This window comes from Myxocyprinus asiaticus, chromosome 22, assembly GCF_019703515.2.
Source record: "Myxocyprinus asiaticus isolate MX2 ecotype Aquarium Trade chromosome 22, UBuf_Myxa_2, whole genome shotgun sequence".
NCBI classification, from domain to species: Eukaryota; Metazoa; Chordata; class Actinopteri; order Cypriniformes; family Catostomidae; genus Myxocyprinus; species Myxocyprinus asiaticus.
The window spans coordinates 19672193-19697195 of record NC_059365.1 but is presented as its reverse complement, the minus strand read 5'-3'; the positions used below and the strand labels follow the sequence as shown (position 1 = coordinate 19697195).

The 25003-nt window shown below is 38.9% G+C and overlaps 1 protein-coding gene across 2 annotated transcripts; it reads right to left on the bottom strand.

Annotated features, from left to right (window-relative positions):
* Nucleotides 1–433: 433 nt before the first annotated feature.
* On the bottom strand, nt 434–23853 carry LOC127413132 (ligand of Numb protein X 2-like). 2 transcript variants are annotated; one of them, XM_051650016.1, is made up of 10 exons: nt 23640–23853; nt 18872–19445; nt 16728–16912; nt 14695–14891; nt 10792–11193; nt 10109–10243; nt 5963–6137; nt 5579–5822; nt 3812–3970; nt 434–3437 (listed from the first exon to the last, which is right to left on the bottom strand). In XM_051650016.1, exons 2-10 carry the CDS (start codon nt 19264–19266, stop codon nt 3302–3304), a joined length of 2028 nt encoding a protein of 675 aa, XP_051505976.1. In that variant the 5' UTR covers nt 19267–19445; nt 23640–23853; the 3' UTR covers nt 434–3301. The 2 variants fall into 2 exon arrangements, with proteins under 2 accessions (XP_051505976.1, XP_051505978.1); XM_051650018.1 differs by lacking the exon at nt 23640–23853 and adding an exon at nt 20164–20291.
* Between the last annotated feature and the right edge of the window lie 1150 nt (nt 23854–25003).

Here is a 25003-nt window from a genome sequence, read left to right as displayed (position 1 = left end):
AAAAAAGTGAACTGAGGTCAGTTTAACAAATTTATTTGAAGAGGTGGTGTTATTAATTGTATGCAAATATTTGTGTTATCCTTAGAAATACTTCATTTTCCCCTCAATTCCAAATCAAATGTAGCTTATAATGAAAACAAAATTAGCAGTCCCTTTAAATTCTACATTTAGCAAGTCACATTTCTCATTTTTCCTATTTTGCCAGACATTTAAGCTTCTCCAGCTTCATTTTGACATAAGTTTTGTTTTTACTCACTATGTAACTTATGTAACCTTTTCTGTCCCTCTCATAGTAGGCATTATTACAACTTGAAAATGCTTTCACAACTAGTTTTTCTAGTTAAAATAGGATTCCTAAATGTTTGTGGTATGTACAGCAATAAGAGAGCAAAAGATGTGCCATAGTTCAAAGCATAACAGCATAGAGACCAGAAGATTTAAAATAGATTTAATGCATAAATACAGGGAATTAAAATTGTAATGTATTGCTATTACTTTCCATTTACATAAGGATACAAATATTACATTAACGCATTGGGCTCTATAGACCATATAGAGAGGGGGGTGGGTTGAGAGGAGTGTGAAAAACAAACTTAACTCAGCATGAGTGATTCAGATTCACAGCTGCGCTTAAGAGAATATGACCTCTTTTACTAGTGGTCCAAGAAGATACTAGCTAGATAATATATTTTGTAGATATTAGCCTAATTTAGCAGCAATTGTACAACAATGCATACATTTTAAATAAATGTTATTATATTGAGCTTCACATGCCCTCTAGGGGGCAGGCTAAGACACAATGAAGATAGTGGAAATACGTAAGTGTGAAGTTTCAAATTTGACTTTAAATAATGACAGATTTTAGATTGTCCTTTTTGATGGAATTTGCACATTACAGAATTCTTTGGTTACATTAATATTTTTTTTGTCACATCTTTGACATATATGATCAGAGATAAAGATCTGTGTGTAACAGGGTACAACAGGGCTAAAGGCCCCCTGGGGTAAAAGGCACCTTTGATTTTATTTTCTCCCTAAACACTAAATAGCAACAAAAACCACAGTACTTTTCTAAACACCTGTTTGTCACTATACACTGCAAAATTTACCTGATCCAGGATATCTTTGTGTGTGGTGTCTAAAGGTTGATTTTGAGACAATTTTATCTAATTGTTAATATTGGTTTAAAATGTTGCAAATTTATGTAGCAAATGAAAATCCCTGAAATCACCACATTTATTGTGAAAAAAAATATTCATTTTCAGTTTTGTTCAAGGTGATTAAATCAAACTTTTTTTAATAACTGTCCAATAAGTGAAAGTATAGTATTTGAGGTGAATTCTAATCAAAACAACAGTTATGATTTCTTCTCACACAAATGATGTAGCTCCTTCAATATTCAGTAAAAATAACTCGATTATTTAAATCTTGATTCATTTTGTGACCAGAAAAAAGCAATTCTCCTTAAGGTGTGCCTTTAGCCCCGTTGCAACCTACTGTATTGTTTTGTGCTTTGTTTTGAGTCTCACATTCTCTGCAGGTGCTCAGTGACTTATGACTTTTGGACAGCTAATGTCTTGATAGTTGGAGTTTGACATAACTGAGACATTAACATCTCACTCCAAATCCAACTGTGTATACCTCACACACTGTATAGAAAACATCATTATTTATTCTTTCACAGTTGGCAACCTATGGTTACATTGGTTTAGCTTGTCAGAAGGATTTAAAACCATTTAATCCTTAGTTCATAGTTCAAGGCTTAAATTCAAACTGCAGCAGGTTGATTTACATCCTCCAGAGATCCCGTGTGACAGCACGTGGCTCATTTGCCCTTCAAGCTGCTCAGATGGAGTGATACCCAACAGGGCAAAGCTGCTGTTATTGCCTAGGAATCCCACAGGAACTATAATGACTGATTTGCAGAGGCAGTGAAATATGGGTCTTTAGCATTAGCTCTTGAATAACAGAAAAACATCACACTGCTGAAGCAAAACCATATGTAATCTAAACAGGTTTAAAATTTCGTCAGATACTGTAGTGAAACTTGCAGATCAGGTTTTGATTTTCTAATGCACTTTAGGATAAGACCTAGTGGATTACATTATATTTGGATGGATTATGTACATACATATGGAGCATAAATAATTGTTTGGTAATCCACAGGAGTTAAGAAAATAAAAGAATACACCTAATGGAATAGAAAATAATGTTACGGTTCAATTAGGAGAGTAAACATTAAAAAAATTAATAAAAAAAGTGTGCGTCACTGCCTCACAACAATGACATAATAAAATAGAACACAATCTTTTATTCTGTCGACATAGCAACCCTTTCCTGTTGCTATGCTACTCAGCTACTCAAAAGGACAGAACATCATTGGAATTCACTGAAGCACATTAAAAAGAGGTCAAACTCAGATCTCAGCAGAAAAAAACTGAAAGCATTTATAAAAGGTATTAAAATAGTCTAAATTTGATAACAGGCCAATGATAAAGAATGCCATTTTTGGTATACAGGCAATTAAGGCAAGTGTGAATCAGTGTGTATGTACACTTTTATATGCAAGGCACTCGAGAAATACATTCTTGAAAATATTTCAAACAAGCCAAGCTGTGGTTTCATAAAACAGTCCATACTAATACCGCAATAGCAACAACAAAGGGTTACACTAGTGTCACTATGCTCAGAACACTTAACAAGAGAGGCCATCTATGTGCAATTAGAGTGTAATTAGAGAGGCCATCAATATAAGAATTTAATATGGTCCAAATCCATTGTCAAAATAATTATTTGTATTACCTCACTACTGACCACTTAAAGTAAATCATACATCTTCTAAAAGTTATATATGGAAATAATGTCTTAAAGTTTCATACTAAAATAGACCCAGGCAGGAGGCATAGTTCAAAGTTAAAATGTCCCAATTTAAAAGTTTTCTATTGAAACAGGAACTTAATATTTCTCTTGTTAAGTCAAGCATGCCCAGTGTCCTTAAGTGCAGTTCACACTTCATCATTACAGCTCAACAAAAGAATATTACACCTGCAAAACACTAAAATGTCTACAGTGCAGTGGATTAAACAATGTCAACCTTCCTGCTTGTTTTTAACTCCGGGTCAGTGATTGTTGGCAGTCTTCCCTGTTTTGCCCCATCTGTTCTTACCTGCAACCTGTCCTTCAGGGAGGACAAAACAACATTTAATATGCAATTCTCTCTTCTAATTATGGACTTGTATATCAACTAAAAATCCATCTTGTGATAGAACCAGTAACAGGGGTACAAGTTCAGACCAGGTCTTTAAACCAGGCTGCCAGGCCAGGACACCACAGTCAATGTGACTTTGTTCTTCTGCAGCTTCAGCATTGGGATCAAGGAGGAGTTATTCATGCCAACTGTAGTGACTCCATTCACAGCCACAATCTCATCACCGCACCTGCAGGAAAGCATAAGGTGGTCTCAATAAACAAAGCATTTTATAGCAGCAGACAGTGAAAATCCTGGAGCTGACTCACTCCACACTGTTACAAAAGAATATGGTCTTACATTCTAGCTTTAATTCATGTTTCAATGATGAAAACTAGAATGCATCAGTGAACTTTGCATAAAAATAATGTGCCATAAGTCAGTGATTCCCAACCAGTTGCTTTTTAAAGAAATCCAGTTAAATACTAATTAAAAGGAACATTTCAGGTTTGGTGTCGATGAAGGGGCACTTGAGCCGATGGGGCTGTGGAGGTCGAGAAACACTACTTTAAGTGATTAATCTATTCTATAACAATGTTACTTTTAAGGGGACAGGAGACTCACTTGAGGCGTCCATCAAAGTGGGCTGGGGTTCCAGGCACAATGGTCTTAATGAAGAAGGGCTGCTGGCCGTGGCTCTCCTCATAACCCCCGACGATACTGAAGCCCCAACTCTCACTGTTGGTCTTCATCAGCATAATATCTCGACACCAGTGCATGTAGCTTGTGATTAAATAGAGGTTGTTAAATTATTAACTTTTCTCACATGCTTGCATATACTGTAAAAAGAAGGAATTCAACAAGTATTACAAAATGATCACACAAGTTTTGCACAGAACATAATATTGTTTATGTTGCACTTTATGTTTCTTGGGCATCTAAAGGCATGGATGCCAACATGATCACACGGGAAGTCGGCATGTTGTTTCTGAGTGTTCCCCAGCATCGGCCACATTATGCAGAGTGAAAGACAAGCGCGGTCTCCTATCAGATATTTTTTTTGCATCAGCTCCCGCATGTTTACCTTCCTCTGTGGCGTGACTAGAAGCACGTTTGGGAGACCCGGGTTTGGATTCCATATTGAAACCAGAAAGTAATCACTTTCACATCATCAGTAAGGAGCTAACATGTGCCCATACGCCCAACAACACTTACCGATTTGACCACTGGGGGGAGTGTTTTGCATTTCGCTAACACAGACCGATATTAGCTAAAGAGAAGTCAAACTACTGTTTTCTACTGATTTCACTGTGAGATCAGTTTTCTGTTACATTAAGTGCTGTCAGTCAATTACAATTTTAATCACGATTAATTGCATGATTATTTTTTTTGCACAGTTAGTCATGATTAATCACAGATTTTGAAAGTGCTTGAATTTTACTTATTTTACCTATTATACTTATTTTACTGTCAAAATGCATTTATTCCCTTCTTAGAAAAGAAAAATATTTGTAAGAATGTTTTATTAACATTTTCCAAACAAAGTATTCCACATTATAAAGTAGAAATGCACTAAAACACCAATTCAAGTAACATTAAACATTTCCCAAAGTCTAAGTGGGAGGTTGACTAACTGAAAGAACTACTCCTCATAGGTTGAGTATTCACTGCAATGGATATTAAACATCTTTAAACCTCACCCTTCACAATATTAATAATGGCTATTCACTTTGCTCTATCAATCGTGATGTCACATTCACATGATTCATGGAGTTTTGAACTCCACATGAAAAGCGCTTGCAAAGAACGTCTTGTTTTGCTTTTAGCGCTGGCACTGTCCACCTAATGATACAATTTTATGAATGGTAAATTGTACGATTGGAAGCGCAACAGCGCCGAGAGATGCTAATGTTTCACTTCAGCGAGTAATGTGAAAGCAGCTTTTCACAGGTCCCATCTGGGTTGGGTTTGTTTTGTTTTGTACACAACATACAGTTAAGAGGTCGTTTCTTCATCACTTGAACATTGACACGGAATCACTGTTGTGTGTGCTTGTGGTGTGTCCGTCAGTGTAAGGACCCCGGACACATTGCAAATGTTCTGCCCTATTCCAACCAGTTCTGAACTGAGCTGAATAAAAATTGGTAAATGCATTAATTGCGCTAAAGAAAAATTAATGTGTTAAACATTTTTAAATAAATCGCATGCATTAATGTGCTATATTTGACAGCTCTAATTACAATACTTTAGTTATGTATTATGTGAGTGTACATGATTTAAAAAATATTTTCTTAAGTACTAAATTACGGAGTGCACTTTTAATAATCTACACCAAAACATTTATCTAGGGAGCAAATTCAACTTGAGCTTTGCCCATTTCTGCCCACCAACCTGGGTAGGCCAAGCCAGCGGGTCCAGAGAGGAACCCAGTTAACATTGTCCTCTTTGGGGGCCTCCAGTGTGTCCATGTCTTCTGTACTGCTAGATTCTCCATCCTTTTCCTCCTTGTCAGCAAAGGTTTGGATGACTTGTAATGTTACTGTGTTCTGAGCAGCCTGAGCCTTTAGCACAGTCACTGCCTCATTGTAGGTCAGCTGGGTCAGGTCAATACCATTTATGCTCAGCAGTACATCACCTGGGCAACAGCAGCCATGACAGCACAGTATTGAACAAACATTTGAGACATAGAGAAACCAAGTATTGACATGAAGAAATTAGGAGAATTGATAAATGCTGTGAATAAAGACAAGTGTGAATAGGCACACTTAATCAGACCTGTTTTGATGGTGCCGTCTCTGTGCAGGCAGCCCACTGGCTGTACACTAGTGATGTAGACGGGCAAACGGCTGCGACAGTCTCTCCCGCCTGCAATGGTGATGCCCAGAGAGTGTCGAGGTTCCTTCTTCAGACTCACTGTCTTCTCCTGACTGGAGAACCCACCTGGAGGGTCCTAAAGACAGATAACACACACACACACACATATCAAACCACACAATAAAAAAACACAAAACGTGTTAATGTAGTTATGACCAGGTCTACATAGAATCTGCTGACTTTTCACACTTTCAGCATTGATTTTTTAGAACAATCTGGGGAATGTATTAATGTACATGGTCAAATATGTTAATGCTGAGCTGAAAGTACTAAACTCTTATTGGTAGCTGGAAGCATTATAAAATTAGCCAAAATTTTTATTTTAAAATGGATAATTCTGACTGGTCGATCAGAGTTTAAAAGCCTATATAGAGTAGGGGGCCTGGGTAGCTCAGCGAGAATTGATGCTGACCTCCAACCCTGGAGTTGCGAGTTCGAATCCAGGGTGTGCTGAGTGACTCTGGCCAGGTCTCCTAAGCAACCATATTGGCCCGGTTGCTAGGGAGGGTAGAGTCACATGGGGTAACCTTCTCATGGTCGTGATTAGTGGTTCTTGCTCTCAATGGTACACGTGATAAGTTGTGCGTGGATCACAGAGAGTAGCATGAGCATCCACATGCTGGGAGTCTCCGCGGTGTCATGCACAACGAGCCACGTGATAAGATGTGCTGATTGACGGTCTCAGAAGTGGAGGCGACTGAGACTTGTCCTCCACCACCCAGATTGAGGTGAGAAACCGCGCCACCACGAGGACCTACTAAGTAGTGGGAATTGGGCATTCCAAATTGGGAGAAAAGGGGATACATTTTTTTTTTTAAAAAAGCCTATATTAAGTTGCTACATTACTTTGCAAACACAAACACCTACAGTTAGGATAATTAACTACATTACTAGGTGGAAAATTGCTTGTTTTGATTATTAATTAATTAATGATAAATGTAACCGTTTATTGATTTTACATTGGCATATTTGATCATATTGCTGTTGCTGGCAATTTAGAAAACTCTGCTTCATGTTGTGCCTGAGAACGGCCCTTACACTTAGTAACACACAGCCTCTCGTGGCTTATTGCTTTAATAAACACACAAGGGGTGGAGGATGTGTAGAACTTTGCGAACGATGGGCGTTCCAATTCTGCAGAAATCTGTGGAGCTTTCTTCAGAATTCTGTACACGCAGATTCCATGTTGGCCTGGTAATGACCAATACCAACAATTTCCAACAGTTCACATTTTACTAGCAACTGTAATTCTTCTAAAATGTCATATACTTCCTGTTCACATAACTTGGGGGATGGGTGAAAAGTGAAAGCTGAAGACACGTGCCTTAAGACTCCTGCGGTGAAAACATTTGTGAAAACAAACATTCCAGATCCTGCTGCGAAGCAGAGAGATGTGTTAAAGTGAGCAGCTCTGACACACTGCCATCATAACTCAATAGACTGTGCCTAAGTTCACTCCTTCAACTATTTTGGAGTCTTGCTGGAGTATCCAGACCTCCAGAGGGGGAGGGGTGGGCTCTTCCTACCCAGCAGGAAGGCCCTTCCTCCCAGCATGAGTTAAGGCTTCATCTCCACAGGTGAAAGCTAACTGTCACCAGCTTTGATCCCTGGCTACAAACAAACACAGTGGCTGCAAAAGTTCAGAGAGCAGCACCCCGGTCCTTTTGATCAGAGACGAGTCCCAGAGAGAGAGGGGGGCATCAGCTTTCATCTCCCACTACCCAGCCTGTATGTGCTATATGTGTAAGTGTCACAAAAGCAGGGTGTGACCGGTCTTTGGGTGAAAAGTGATCTTGCACACATACGCAGGCTTTGACTATTGAAGCACAGTATATGAAACATGCAAACAAGCTATACTAAAGTGAGCATAAGTGAGCATAACTGTAACTACAGGGTAGTTTTGGTTTCCTTCTTGACATACATAGATAAATATGTTTATATGCCCTATAGCTTAAGTTGTCAGAGCATCTGTGCCACCAACTACTAGGCTACGGCTCTGACTATTCGTTAAGCCAAGTGTACCCTTCATGACTCCAGCTCCTCTCTCTTGAAATTTTGAGTCAGCGACTGGTCCGCGATGAGAAGTCTCAGATCTCATGACAAATGGTGCTGTAGTGTGCGCACTCATACAACATGCCAAGACTAGTCGCAGACGCTATGACAGATTTCAAACCAGCTTAATATCTAGACATCTTGTCAGGTGTGGGCACTGTCCCAATGAGCGAGAGACCGACAATGAGTCACAGCCAAGGAATACAGAAAGAGGGCAAGAGAAGAGCATTGTACTGGGAAGCAGGAGACAAAGAATTAGAAAATAAAATAAAACATCACCTACATCTCCCTACCTGCTGTCTATATTATTTTCAACAGTTTTTCTTTTTTTCCTTTGCAAATAAGCGCAAATAAGCATGAAAATCGGGCAAGCCATGTTATCAAGAATGAATTTTGTTATTTTAATTTTAAAATACTACTAGATTTTGGGTGATCTGTTTAAAACAGTACGGCCCTAAAGACAGCTGCAATGGCCTGTTTTTTACCGTTATTTGCATATTTAAAGGGACATAAGCGTACGAACTGAAAATGAAAAACAGCGAATGCATGAACATGCACAATAGGGACCAACATATGAGAAGGATGCACATTGAAGCTCAGTTACAGGTACTGCACTAAAATAACTCAATTCTGCTCTAAACTTCATGTTTAGGGGTGGGTATTGATGCAGATTTCCTGATTCGATTCGGATTCACAAGCTCTCGATTCCATTCCGATCTTGATTCGATTTGATTCAATATCAATTCATATGGGCACATTTCTGTTACAATGTTCATTTTGCTTGTATATGAAAAAAATTCTCGTTAATGCCCAAAAATCATAAAAGAACCTTCTAAGCAACTCTTCTAGGTACAATTAAAAAATATAATTTTTACCAATTATATTTTATCATTGGTTTATATCAAATAGGTCACATTTTAGCTTTTGGAAAATGTATAAAGTCAGTCTATAACATCAGTTAATGTCTTGAAATTGCATATATTATGCTGTATATATATTTGTTACATCTTTATTTTTTACTTGCATAATTTGTACTTTTTACAAGTATTTACATTTATCTGTAGAGCATGTGCTAAATAGGTACCGTCTCTTTAAGACTACCACATATAACAAAAGAAGACGTGCCCATCCATGTGTAATTAGAATTAAAAGTTTATTTTTTGATTATTGTTAATCAACAACTGTGTAAAAACAGAAATGGTATTAAAAGAGACATTATTCAATGACATGGATCCGTGGATCTCATCTTTGGACACATAGAATGAGTTAAACCAAACTTTTACTCTCAACACGTAGTGAAAGGACCTCTGTGCTAATAACTTCTTCTCCACTATAATACTCAATCGCTGGTGAGTGAAATCTGAACATTTACTTGCCAGTTGCTAATCCTAGACATTTTTATTTTTAAATTTTTACATGCAAGTTATTTACTTATATTATAGAGGGTTGCCACATAAAGTGAAAGATTGATCTTGGGATTTAAGGTTGGATATCAAGATCGTTCAAATGAAGATTGCGATGCATCGGAAAATCAATATTTTTACCCAGCCCTAGTCATGTTTGCATATAATTAAGATTTTTTGCACTTTGTTTTTCTTCTTTTATGTTTTTGCGTTTTATTATTATTCAGTAAAACACAGACGTAATGACTGATGTATGTCCTCATGAAATCAGAGACTCTCCCCTCGAAATCTGAACACAAGTGGTCAAAAGAGATGACCTGGTGTAATGGTGATGTATCTCACTTGTACACTTGTGACTGTATCACCCAAAACACATCTTAATACCAGGTGTACACAGGGCATCAGTCGGGGACGGATGGTTGTGTAGTTGATACACCAAGTCTGCAATCAGTTATGTAGTGTGCGCACCAGCACTATGACAAGACTGTAGTCGGTGCCTTGTGACTCACAAGTCGTGTAGTGTACACTAGGCTTTACTTTAAACTTGTGGCCATAAAAGATGCTTTAGAGCTTGTGAAGTACATTTCTTTACCTTCATATATGTGGAGCGTCGCTTGAAGTACTGCGGTTCAGGGCCCCTCCTGGCCCCTCTGATTTGTCCCTCACCCCCCTCCTCAGAGAGATCAGGAAGCCTCATTACTACGAAGTTCACCCGCATTTCACTTGCCTGCCACATACATAACAGAGAAATAATCACTTACATTTACAGTCAGATCATGTTGGAGATTAAAAGTGAATGATTTCTTATTAGTGTTTGATTTCAAGGTCTTGCAGTTCTTCTCACTCAGTACGTTTATATGCACACTTATCGAGCTACTGCAGGTCTTTAAATAGTCAAGCTACGGTCTTCATCAGTCTGTCCAAGTATACATGACAATGCATAAATGAATATTTGAAGGAAGTACATCAGCTGAGGAAGTGTTAAATACATGTTACTCATCACCTTTGTATTTCCAAGCATATGCAACACGCTGAGGCCAATTGCAGTCCAATTAACATGTATACATGCTGGGCGAAGACGATCTACAGTGGCATTATATAGGTCAAATAGTCCAGCTTAGCAAAAATCAACTGGTATGATTTCAGTCAGACTAAAGCGTTTACATGACATTTTAAAAAGACAAATTACTGTTTAAGACTGACCGAAAATTAAACTTTTAATGTGCATATAAATTGGCTGACTGAATTGAGAAGATTCCTCCCCTCTCTTAGTACCTGTATGATCTGAGCTGCGCTCTCTGGGGTGCCATGTCTCAAGTCCTGTCCGTTGATGGCCAGCACTTTGTCATTATTCCGCAGTTTCCCATCTTTGGCAGCCAGGCCTCCAGGCAAAAGGTCCAGGATAAAGACTCCTGGCTCCTCAGACTTCCGGATGAGTTTGATGCCCAGTGGCTCAGAGCGATCGCGCTTCACCAAGGTGACCTGAATGACAGTGCCACGGTTCTGGTTGGGATTGGACAGCTGTGATAGAAGAGAGGCTGATGGTTGCGCAAGTTGTTCCGGGCGGGGCTTGAAGCCCTTTTCCTGCATAACGGTTAGCCTGAGACGGGAACATGACTGCCGAAGCACAGCGATGGCACGACTGTGGGGGATGGATGCAAAACTGACATCATTCACCTACAAATAGGGAAGACCACACTGTTAGTTTAAATACGCCAAACAGATACAAAGATCTTGTTATTAAAGGGGTCATTTGTCATGAGGAATCACATTTTTCCATATCATGACATATAACAAGTCATTCTACTATAAAAACATACTGTGAATTTCAGAACTCAAAACTTAATTACATTTACATATATTCATTTGGCAGATGCTTTTATCCAAAGCGACTTACAAAAGAGGAATAATACATCATAAGCAAATCATCTTAAGGAGACCGCATTTTTTTTTTTATGAGTGCATGGTTAAGTGCTCATGGAAAAGATGTGTCTTGAAGACAGAGAGTGAGTCTGCTTCACGGATGGAATTCCCAATGCAATAAAAGCATTTATTGAAACCAAGCTGTAAAAACGCCTCGTTCTCTACTTCCGCGACTTCCCTATGTCACTAGCAGGTCCATTAATTCATGACTATTTTAAGATGTGTTAAAGAGCCAGGGTATACCATTAGTATAATTGCTATATGAGCAACAATTACAGATTTACCACAGCAATTTTTTAAATATAATTTAGAACAGCGCAATTCAACACGTGGCCCACAGGCCGCATGCAGCCCTCGAGCGATCTTTTGTGGCCCATGTTATGATATCATCATCAGAAAAATATTTATAGCAGCCTATCAAATCTGTATGAATTGTGAGGTGTCCATTTTCATGAGGATTTACGCTAGTTCTCTACATTGCTGAATCACATTAGAGAGGGAATTCAACTGCAAGAGGATGTTACAAATAAATAACAAATAACATCTGAGCATGGCTGATGTTAGGAGAGCATCGGTCGGTCTGTGCGCACGTTCATACACAGTACATGTGCACTCACTCGCAGTCTGTCAATCAAATATGCACGCTCACAATCTCACTTCAATACGGCGCAAATCTGTCCAATCTCTTAAATAGCTCATCAGAGATATGTACTCGTCATGACAATAGTATTTACAGGGAAAAAAATAACAGTTTTGCCTGCAGTGACGGCGTTTTGACACCTTCACGCATATGCTTAAGTGATCTACTTAGGCGAAAAATGCTAAGGGAGGTGAAAAAATCTATATGACTTGTCTCTGAAGGATGTTTGGTGCTAATTTGGGATATATCGCTTTTGTTTTTGAACATATCTCTGGCGTATGTGTTGCTGAACACTCATGGTATTTGTTAGTTGACAATCACAGTGACAACAGAACTGATCTATACAGGGTTGGGGAGTAACGAAATACATGTAACGGGATTACGTATTTAAAATACAAAATATAAGTAACTGTATTCCACTATAGTTCCAATTTAAATAATTGGTATTTAGAATACAGTTACATTCAAAAAGTATTTTGATTACTGAAGAGATTACTTTGCATTTTATTGTCATTTGATTCATTTAATATTTAGTCCTTTCAGATGGAAAAATGTATACATATAAATGATGCGATCCAAATTGCATTTGAACAGCAGTGAAACACTTTCTTATGAAGAAATAGCAGAAGAAATATAAATAAACCTTGTGTAAATTGTCAGCTTTACACTAATCTAAAATGCTATTTCTAACCATTTTACATGCACGTTACCAGGCACGATCCTATTTTTTTTATCAAGACAATTCACGTTAGATCATAATTTCTTTTTTCTAGTAAGACCTATGATATTAGGGCAAAAATCGCATTCTTGATCATTTTTTTTATTGTTTTCCTGTAAAAATATCTCAAAATCCTTTGAAGAACTGCATCTCAGAATGCTATTCTGAGATGCGGATTGGTGCTGTTTTGGCGGCACAAGGGGGACCTACATAATATTAGGCAGGTGGTTTTAATGTTGTGGCTGATCAGTGTATAGAATCATAAGAATTAAGAGTGCGGCCCTCGAGGGTACAGGGATCCAGCTTTGCGGCCCTGAACCTTTCAGAAGTTGAGTAGCCCTGATTTAGAGTTTTTAATGACAATGTTTAATTTAGGTTCAGTCTAGTACTTGGTAGGTAGCTCAATCCTGCTTGCAGCAAAAGTACTGTCCTGATATCAAATGGGGGTAACATGTAACCATCTGAAATCCAATAATTTTTTGCTCTCTCTAAGGAACAGAATATTAAGAGATCCTAAAAATAATATACGGTTATTTATGCTTCTAGATTGAAAACATTTTCCTACCTCAGGCTTGGAACAGCCCTTTGTGATAATCAATGCAATGCTGGGGAGAGGGGGAGAGATCCCATTTCAAGAAATAAGATATCTAAGCCATCCACCGATCTCTTTATGGGCAATATCTCCCTTGAAAAGTCAGAGGAGCTCTGCTTGGGATACAGATATTCATAGGGCTGCTGGTTGGTCTTATTCACATATCCACATATATGATCTCAAAGAAGACAAGATGAGCTAGAGGTATTCATTCAAACTCTGGGTGGAATTTGAATGTGAAGCCAGTCGTGCTGGTTTGGTTTACTTAGGCATTGCATTTCAGGATGGCCAGGGGCAGAAATCCTAGGAGAGCACAGGATTGTGGGAACAACAATGTACATTTGCTAAACTGAACTGAAGTCAGAAAATAACCTTAACTCTATTTGATTGCAAAAGTAAGCAAAGCATTGTGTGTTTGGTCATTTTAATCATGTTACCATTATCCACTACTGTACAATAAAAGTCCACTATGTTTATTAAGAGCTAAGGCCAAATGTTAACATAAAATCACAAAGACACCCAGAGTGGAAATGTAAATTAAACTTATTATATATGCGCTTTATCCATTTCATAAATATTTTAACAAATATTACCCTTTCTCTTATAGCCTAAAATAGCAGAGATATAAAGATGCAAGGTAACTCTGCAGTCTACACAGTCAGACACAATTTTGAATACATTATGCTGCTTTTATACTGGTTTGACCTTGTAATTGAGAGGTGCCACTGTGTAACTAAATTTCTCATGTCTAATCCTCAAAAACAACAGAGATCTTCAAGCCATGAAAGCTGAATTTCCACATTAAGGATTAAAGAAACACATTCAAGCTCAAATCTAACATGAGAATCACAGGGTGACCCACATTCCATATTAGATCCACACTGAAACTTAAACAAGCTGTGAATCAGCTAAATATAATTAATTAGATCTTGTGATAAATGGATACGTTTGATGGGATGTCTGCTGAATATATTTGGACAAACCTATATGCTATATGACAGAATTTTTGTGTTCATCAGCAAATGGTTACATTTTTTTATGGTTAATCATGTGCCAGTCAGTGGGAATTTCTCCACATTTAAAAAAGAAAAAAAAGAAAAAAGCAAAAGGTGACCTTTATACAGGGACCTGACTGGAATGTAAACACAATGACACTGGAGTGTGTACATTGACAACATAAGGTTTGGATTGAAAAAGACAGATTCTAATACATAAGACTTGTGGAAAATATCCAACACATTCAGTCTATAGATAATGTTAGTCAAAACAGACAAAAACTGCATGGTGATCTCAGGTATGCCTTACCTCTAGAATGTGATCTCCTGGGGCCAGCTTGCCATCCCTACCAGCCAGTGAATCACGCACAATCTCCTGTATGACAATGTTGCCCAAAGGTGTGTCCTTTCCTCCCACTATACGCAATCCTAAATCCACCTCTGGCTCTTCCAGAAACAGCTCCACCACAGTCGCCTCTGCTACGAGACTGGACCTCAGAGGGGTGTCTGCGAAACCATCAGAAACTCCATTTACACCTCACACATGCTGAGATTTTATCTGTCAAGTATTATAACATATAGCATTAACTCAAATGTTTTGTTGCTGATTTATGGTTGCCTTGGAATGATTCATTTATCTTAGGAAGCACAGAATGTATGAGGTTATAATCTCTTGAGATAATGAAACGGTTGCTAGGTAACTTAGCTATGATTAATAATCAAGACTACAGGTCCAGACAAACCCCTGAGGAGATTTACTGCTTTAAGCAGATATGTGTCAAGAGTGAATCTCTATGAGCATAAATGTTCTCAGACAGTGACATGTTGATGACGGTTGGTTCAAATGCCATAGTGTATTTTGCTGGAATATTAGTAGCATCCTGGCACTCCTAAACCACTTTCCCAGAAGAAGGAGGGACACATCAATGATTCACTCTGTTTTGGTTTACCCAAAACACAGCTGCAAATCAATTTCCTATGCTTGTCACTGTCTGTGCTACAATCTTCTCACCTTTCCATCTGAGCTACCACAAATCAACATGCTACAACAACAACACAAAAAAACACCTAGGACATGCTTTATTCTATTGTGAAGCTAATCCTTACCAGACAACACACACGAAATAGTAAGGAGATAAATGCGTAAGTTAGGAAAACCCACAGGTATCGAACACATGTAGTGAATGGAGGTGGCAGGTACATACAAAGGTTTTTGCACTTCTTCTAGGATGAAAAAAGTGATGTTAATGATTTTGCAGGTTAGTGTATAGAAAAAAAAAAAACAGGGCAATTGCGCAAACTGAAGGATAAGGACAACATTTATTATGCAATTTATCTATATGTAGCTTAGGCTTTATTCAAGCTGTCAAACCACAAAAAGACCAACTAATTATTGAAAAATTGCCTACACACAATAACCGCTTTTCCACTATTGGGCCAGTGCGAGCATGGCCTATTAACTAGTCAGCTGGGTCCAAAAGCCTCGGACCTCGAGCCGCTAGACCAGAATTGATATGCATTCTCACCTTCGGGCCAACTGCCCCGCAGCGTTGCCCTAAACCCACCCTTAATATGAAAATCAAGCTGACGTATCATTCTGGATAAAACTAGCTAGCCCTCGAATTGAACATGGATTTGTACTGTGCCTGCATTTTTTCCCCAGGAGACTGTACCGTTGTGTGCTGGATACACAACTTGGCAAGTTCAGCAACAATATACTTAATCACATCTTTGCTCGGGAGACGCTGCGTCCATCTAATGTTGCACATTTTCATCAGCCAAAATATTGGTGCTGAAACCTCTGACCTGACTCAGCGAAACTCCATCTTTGACACTGACCCCACTTCGATCCCCAGTTGGCCTTCTTTGGTCCAAGTATAATCGGCGGGCCAGGGTGCTTGGCCGTTGGCCCTGAAGAAGCCCTTAGGAGGCACAATGAAGCCCCAGAAGTGACAGTGGGAAGGCAACTGGCCTTGGGAAGCACTAGCATGCCCTCATTTGGCCCGATAGGGTAAACGTGGCTAATGAATCTTCTAGCCTAGGCTAAAGTCAATAATAAATGTCCCTTGATAATCATTTGGGTCAAATTTGATGTAATTTAATGAAAAACATTTGAGTGGCATTCAGAATTTTGAAAAGCCTCAGAAGTCGTTGCTGGGCATGCGTTCATTCATTGAAAACAATGGTTTCAAATTTTAGGACGCTGTGTTTAGTTCGCCAGATGCATCCAGGGTGCGACCCCCTTGGTCAAACTTGGAGAATCAAAAATGGTCAAAATACATGGATCAGGTAACTCTTATTAGCTTTGAGGGTACTATAGCTTCACAGAAAGTGATACTATACCATCTTCACCCTCCTCAAAGGCAGGATTGACCAGGCCAGTTTCACTGGTTTGAGCTGTGCGTGTTATTGATGGGGTGAATTTTGTATCAGTCAAGTCTCCATCTGATTTGCTTCCCTTTAACTCATTCCAGGAGGGTCTTTTCTTTCTCTCTGCCTCCTCCCTGAGCCGTTTAAATGCAGGACATCTGAAAGAGAGTGCGAGCAGGAGAGAGAGAGAGAGAGAGAGAGAGAGAGAGAGAGAGAGAGAGAGAGAGAGATTGGAGCATGGTGAGACAGAACTCCAGCATCATTACTCAGTGGTTTGCTGTTAATTAACCTACAAGACATTAATTACCAGATCATGGCAGCAGTGGTAACTAAAAATACCCTAAACACAAACTAATGCTGACTACTGCTCTGGATCTATCATATTCAAAGGTCAGCATAAAACCCAAAACAATATTTAATGGTTTCAGTGCAAAGCTTTGGAGTGGGAATTTTCAGTACAGATAAGAAGGTAAGCAGATGAGGAGACTATTCTACTGCATTGCAGGGATAGAGATGAGAAAGGTGAGCTAGGAGCAGAATCATGTCTAACCTGGGTCTCTTCATGTCAATACCTCCCTCCCCATCCCTGAAGCCACCACAGCTCCTCTCTCTGTGTTTACATTAGGCAACTCCTGCCCACATGAACTATCAGCCAAACAACCTTTAGCCCTCACTATTACATCACAGCAGACAAATGTGATCAAACAGTCAAAGACCCATGTGAGGGAGATGAATGCTGCGGCACAAGGTCATTGTTCTGCATACAACCATAACCACTGGAAGCAGACTGTGCGGAGATCAACACTGTGGCCAATTCTATATAGATTTCTGGCACTGAATTTTAAAGAGCAGTAGAATCTAAATGTGTATAGAATGGGAGAGTTGTAGGTCTACTTGAGGCTGAACACTGAATACTGCCTAAATCCTAACTAAACAGCCAAAATGAAATAAGGTCATTCAATGGTTTTGCTTGCAAGAATTCCTGTCAGATGGTCACCGGTCTGAACTATATGACTTCTTTTGAAGACATTTAATGGTGATCATTCATGTGATCTCTTATTAGATCCATTATGTAAAAGAGTCACCCCTTTCAGGAGTCAAGAACCTCTACACTGTCATATGGTCCACTCACATCTATTCTTTAATCCATCTCAGCTCCCACAAATCTCTCTGCTCACATGAAACCTGCATAAGTGGGATTCCATAAATGTTTAGCAACTTTCTTAATGACTACTGTAATACAATGTGTGCTTCTTATTTGAGTACTCTGAAAATGATGGACATGTGTGCAAATAGTTTTGACTGTACAGCAGGGATACCTTGCAGAGAATTTACACATTCCTCTTTCTATATTCTTTGACTTGACTCTGGTTTATGTATGCATATAAACTTAATGAGCACTTTATTAGGAACAACTGTACACCTACTTATTCGTGTGATTATCTAATCAGTCAATCATGTGGCAGCAGTGCAATGCATAAAATCATACAGATTCGGGTCAGGAGCATCAGTTATTAAAATGGGAGGGAAATGTGATCTTAGTGATTTCGACCGTGGCATGATTGTCTGTGCCAGACGGCTAGTTTGAGTATTTCTGTAACTGCTGGTCTCCTGGGATTTTCATGCACAACAGTCTCTAGTTTACTCGGAATGGTGCCGAAAGCAATAACAAATCCAATGAGCGGCAGTTCTACGGAAACAATATGCATGTTAAGAAATGCCTTGTTGACGGGAGAGGTCAGAGGAGAATGGCCAGACTGGTTAGAGCTGACTGAAAGGCAACGGTAACTCAGATAACCACTCTGTGCAATTGTAGTGAGCAGAATAGCATCTCAGAATGCACAACACATCGAATCTTGAGGCAGATGGGCTACAACAGCAGAAGACCATGTTGGGCACTTTATTAGGACCATAGTGTTACAAATAAAGTGCTCAGTGAGTGTATGTATTGCACACTGAGCTGATATGCACTTATTAGCTTATGCTGATACCTGCAAAGGCATGAATCCTTATCTTTGTCTACAAACTATAAACTCCATGCCTCTGTGCCCTGGTGATATGTAAATAGGTATTTAGAGTTCCACTTCAAAAAACGTTGCGATATGGCATGCACTTACCTGTTGTGCAGATGGGGCTGCAATTCACAGCGCTGCATGTTTTGCTGGCACTCGCTGCGGAATGGACACAGCACGGCAAGTTTGTCCAGAAGGTTACGCACCAGCAGGCTGGAGGCTCGGCATTGCTGCAGCTGAAGCCGCTGGCGATCCACGGGGCAGAAGTCCTGATCATGGAGGAAGTTGCTGAGGCACTGGAAGCAGTATGTGTGGCCGCACGGCGTGTCCATGGGCTGCAACAGTGGCTGCAGGCAGATGTGGCATACCAGCTCATCATCCACCTCATCCTGGTATTCATACAAGTGACTGTCCTGACCTTCATGGCACTGTCCACATTCCTTGCACACCCGTGCCCACGTTACGCCACTCGCAGGTGGAGACGTCTTGGGCTCTGTCATGGCCTCAGATTGAGAAAGCTGGACGTCTGCAGGGCCGGCGAGTGAGCTTATGACTCTTTCTCAGCCTCCAAACACGATGTAAGCCTCATCAGATGAGAAATTGGAAACAATCAAATATTTCCAATCCAGAGAGAGAACAAACAGTGAGCTGCTTCATCTGCGATCTTCATCTGAGGTTTCTGTTGAAAAAGAGAACAAAGGAAAACTGAAGCTCAAGTCAGGCAGTCTTTTTTTTTTTTTTTTGGCTCATGCCGGCTGGACAGGAAATGATATGGATCCACTTAACAGTAACAATACGGGGAGAGGGCTGCAGCTGTATCCTTTCCACGAGTTTCCTCCTCAACAGGAGTCTGAGTTTGGCTAACTATCACTGTTCACGTCATTAAACAGGTTAAGCCCCATGAAATGGCAGGAGTTCAACAGTCAAAACTCACCAAATAGGGGAACAAAGGAGCTCTCTAAGAAAGAGTAAGAACTCCAAATTAATGGTATAGAAATTATAGCCTTGTTGTTAATGACTCCTTCATGCCCAATCAGCAGTGGGGAACTTCCCCCTGTGAGGCACATAATCTCTGCTAATTCCATCTACAATGGAACTTTGTGCAGCGTAACCCTAAATTCCACACATAAAAAAAGACATCTCACCTAAAATGCCATAATTCAATGATGCTAATCCTACACCAAAAATTCAATGAAACTCTGCACAGTTAATTAATTACTCAAGGTGAAGAAACAATTAAAAACAATGTCCTGAATCAGATGTTTAACAGCAAATTTGTTAGAAACATAATCTATGATGAAATTAATAGTCCCGGCTCTTCAATGGATTAGCAAAACAGCACAATGTCTGCCATGTACTGTATGAGGTAGTAAATCTCAATCATTCTTCAAACCCACCTCTGATGGCAGTGCAGTCAGACTCCCAGCAGCCACTGCCTGAAAACAGGAAACTCAAGCCCAACAGCTGTGCTGGCCGCCTGCAGTCTGACTGAAACCAAAGCCCATCATCTCAGCTAGGGACAGAGTGTGTTTGTGTGTGCGAGTGTGTGCATGCAAGGACATCCAGTTAAAGGGGAGCTCAACAGAGTGGAGAGAAACGTATAGAGTCCGGCTGTGTCGACTCAGGAGGAGGGGTTGATAGAGTGTGTGTGTGTGTGTGAGACAGAGAAAGAGGGGGAGTATAGACTGCTGATGTGGTACTAGTGCAGGCATAGCATTCTAAGAACCAAGCGCAACCTCTGACCAATTACACAGCGAGCTGCTTGTGCGTGTGTGTGTGCTGTCCGAGGTCAAACAGGACATTATTTTTTACCGCTCTCCTTCAATATTCTACTGATAAATGTACAGACATGATTCTGTGAGCTCAATCATTTACTCAAAATCAGTGATTCTAAATCTGCAAATTATAAACCTAACCACTACATTTAGTATCAAGTCACACTGAACTAGTTACCTTAGTACTACACTTTAAATAAATAAATTGTCTAGGAGACTGTTCTCTGATTAACAGGATGTACAGTAGAAAAATATATCCGTTAAAGAAATGTTCTGTGTAAAAAAAATAAAAGATTTACCACCACAGAAAATTATTTATATACTTAAAAATTAAAATTCTCTTATCATATACTCACCCTCATGTCATCCAGATGTTTATGACTTTATTTCTTCTGCTGAACAAAAATGAAGATATTTAGAAAATTCTCAACTCTGTAGGTCCATACAATGCAAGTGAATGGTGACCAGAACTTTGAGGGTTCAAAATGCATATAACGGCAGCATAAAAGTAATCCATATGACTCCAGCAGTTAAATCTATATCTTTAGAAGTGATATGATAGGTGTGGGTGAGACACAGATTAATATTTATGTCCCTTTTTACTATAAATCTCCACTTTCACATTCAGACTGTGAAAGTATAAGTGAAAGTGGAGATTTAAAAAGGGGCTTAAATATTGATTTGTTTCTCACCCACACTTATATCACTTCTGAAGATATAGATTTAACCACTGGAGTCAAATGGATTACTTTTATGTGGCCTTCATGTGGCTTCTGAAGCTTCAAAGGTCAGTCACCATTCACTTGCATTGTAAGGACCAACAGAGCTGAGATATTCATCTAAAAATCTTCATTTGTGTTCTGCAGAAGAAAGAAATTCATACACATCTGGGATGGCATGAGGGTGAGAAAATGAGAGAATTTTAATTTTTAGGTGAAATAACCTTTTAAAAATGCGTTGACAGTAACATGCTTTCAATTGAATTCTAAAGTCCAAAGTACACTTCAGTTGTCCGCATTGCTGATCGCTCCACGCACAGTATGTGACACAAATTTTGTCATCAGCACTGACCTCACATTCATGACATAATGTTAAGTACTACACAAATTATTATTTACTCATCCCTCTTTCTCTTTAAAAAAAAAAAAAAAAAGCAAAAATCGAGGTTACATTGAGGCACTAACAAAGGAAGTGAATGGGGCCAATTTTTGGAGGGTTTAAAGGCAGAAATGTGAAGCTTATAACTTATAAAAGCATTAACATTAATTCTTCTGTTAAAACTTGTGTATTATTTGAGCTGTAAAATTGTTTAAATTGTCATTTTTACAGCGTTAGGTCGTCATGGTAACGAAGTTGTAAAATTGCATATTACTGTACACAGAAAAGGTTAGCAAATTATTTTATCACACTAAAATCGTTTTAACATGCATATTGTTTATGTCTTGTGGCTATACTTTTGAAACAGTGAGTCTTTTAATGTTTATGGATTGGCCCCATTCACTTCCATTGTATGTGCCTCACTGCAGCCCAGATTTTCTTTCTTTTTTCCTTTTTTTAAGAAATTGAGGAACAAGTAGAAATTAATTTTGTTGTAATGAATACTATGCCACAAATGCTGTCGATTGAGCTTAACTTATATTGACCCTGGAATACTGTATTTAACCCAAAGCAAGCATGTATGATTAACATTCTATATCACAAAACCCTGGCTCTTGTGGCTTAGTGATGCGTTTTGCTAGTCATTTCCACACAGGTCTACTAAGACTGTGACCCTGGCTAAGATAGATGGACTCACCCCACAGGCTCGTGGGAGTATCTCACACACAGAAGAGAAGCTGTGTGTGTGAACTCTCATCTCCTGTATAATGATATAAAATATGTTTCTGACCTCTCAAGGTTGCACTACACACACCTCCCGGAGTACACAATAACTCATTTACCTGTTTGTGGATTACACAGTCTCTGAATGTTGACAGTTTCAAAGTCCATATAGTCTTCCCAGATGTTTTAGGCAATCGGTCAATATTATCAGGCTGTTGATGTCATAAATCAACACTGTTCCTGTCCACTGCTTACAGAACAACTGGTAAATCAAAGAAAATGAGAACATGCTCTCACCTACCCAACTTAGCCAGGGACCATGAATCATTACCTCAGCCACGCCCTTACAGAATAAATACATGGGCAATACCACAGCCTCAAAAGCATGACTTTGTTATTAAGGTATGCTAGTATACTGATGTGTTCAACTGGAGCGTTCAAGTCAACAGGAATGAGAGAAAGGCTCATTAAACTTTATATCTGTTCTATTCATTTATGCATGCACAGTCTCCGATCAACAATTTTATGTCTTAATATAGGAACAATTGTATTCAACCTCCAGCATAACAACACGCAACACTTTCTATTTTCTCTTTGCCCATTTAAAAACACTACATATAAAATATTATCATTTTGTAAAATAAAATACCAGCAATACCTTGGAATAATTTATGGTTTTGGTGTTTGACCTATCACTCTATTGAGTGCCAAACAAAGAACAGAATGTGATCTAATCCCTATTTAGAGCTTACTTGAAAACATAAAAATACATTTCCACTTCACTTCCACATATTAGGCTATACTTGACGTTTCTAACCTTCTGAAATTAGTCTAGGTGGTATTAAATGACCTAAACACGTTGCAAGTAGATGTGACGAAAACGAAGCCATAAATCATTCATCAATCAGCTGACAGTAGAAGCTGATGGTAACCTGGACCACCAAATGCCCTTGACTGTACATTTTGAGTACATATGCGATACAAATAACGCATTTGTTTTTCTATGTAACTCTGTCCGGTTGCCTTTATCTTTAATAAAATACCTAGTCTCCCGGAAAACACCTTCAATTTGTCCGCGGTGAAAACAGTGTAGTCTTCGCATTACTGTCCTTTAACATAACTCCATTTATTCTCATTTTGGGATTATTAAATGATAAATAAAAATAAAAATAAAAATAATAACCCAGTGCTGAAGTTAGAGCACGCATAGTGTGTTTTTGTGAAGGCTATTAAGTAAGAAAAGAGCTCGCGCTCAAGACCGAAACTTGTCGTCTTACCTGTGTGGATTTTCCGGAAGTAATAAAACAATGGTCGAAATAAAAAAACACAAACAGTCCTGGCTTCATCTAAAAGCAAAAACATTTATATCTCATCGTATCACATAGGTACTGGCAAAAAAATTAAAAAAAAAACATTAGACTAACTGTTCAAGCCTCGTTGGCGGCGCACTTATCATGAGTTTCGAACAAACAAGTAGGATCTGGCGCTCTCACAGGAAGTTTGCGCAGGTAGAATTGAAGCACAATCACGTTTGGACCAGCGCGTGGCGTGCAGGTGCAGAAGTGTGGAACGCGGGAATAATAGAATGCATAACTGGTCTGTGAAACATGCAAAGTCAATATGACTTTAAAACATGTTTACAAACTGTATATAATGCCCAGAAAGTGAAGTTAGCAGTTTGTTGTGGGGCAATTGTTAGACATTGTCAGAGTGGAGCTACATCATGGAGCCACCATTATAAAAACACAAAATTCACACCATGAAAGATTGTTTTTTGTTTATAGTTAATATACCTTGTGTATTATTTATTTATTTATTTATTTTACAAAACAGACATTTCTATGGCTTTTTAATTGATTATGGGTTTGATGACTCAAGGACCATTTTTGTATTATTAAAGGAATTCACCCAAAAATGAAAATTCTCCCATCATTTACTCACCCTCATGCCATCCCAGATGTGTATGACATTCTTTCTTCTGCAGAACACAAACGAAGATTTTTAGAAAAAAAATATCTCAGCTCTGTATGTCCATGCACTGCAAGTGAATGGTGGCAAGAACTTTGAAGGTCCAAAAAGCACATAAAGGCCACATAAAATAATCCATACGACTCCAGTGGTGAAATCCATATCTTCAGAAGCTATATGATAGGTGTGTGTGAGAAACACATCAATATTTAAGTCCTTTTTTACTATAAATCTTCTTCTTCTCACTCTTGTTTCTCACCCACACCTATCATATCGCTTCTGGAGATGTGGTTCTTACCACTGGAGACTCTTTGGATCTTCAAAATTTTGGTCACCATTCACTTGCATTGAAAGGACCTACAGAGCTGAGATATTCTTCTAAAAATCTTAGTTTGTGTTCTGCTGAAGAAAGAAAGTCATACACATACATGGCCATCATTCATTTTGGCATAATTCATTTGTACAACTGTTAAGTGTCCTCATTCAAACAGTTCATGTGTATAATTGTTTTATGGGTGCATAATTAACAAATTAATTGCAATGACCTTTACTAGACTCTCTGAACAGTTTTCATCATCTTGCAACTGAAAGCAATGCAGCAGGAGTATTTCTAAAAATAGAACCACTCATATTAACTATAATGTTTTGTGAATAGCTCCTGCACTGTGATTCT

Excerpts from the sequence above, each read along its gene's own strand:
- LOC127413132 (XM_051650016.1), bottom strand. The coding sequence starts at position 19,266 with ATGACAGAGCCCAAGACGTCTCCACCTGCGAGTGGCGTAACGTGGGCA. Across the intron at positions 11,194-14,694 it reads CAGGAGATCACATTCTAGAG|GTGAATGATGTCAGTTTTGC; the intron begins GTAAGGCATACC and ends CCCTATTTGTAG. Across the intron at positions 6,138-10,108 it reads GACGCTCCACATATATGAAG|GACCCTCCAGGTGGGTTCTC; the intron begins GTAAAGAAATGT and ends ATCTGTCTTTAG.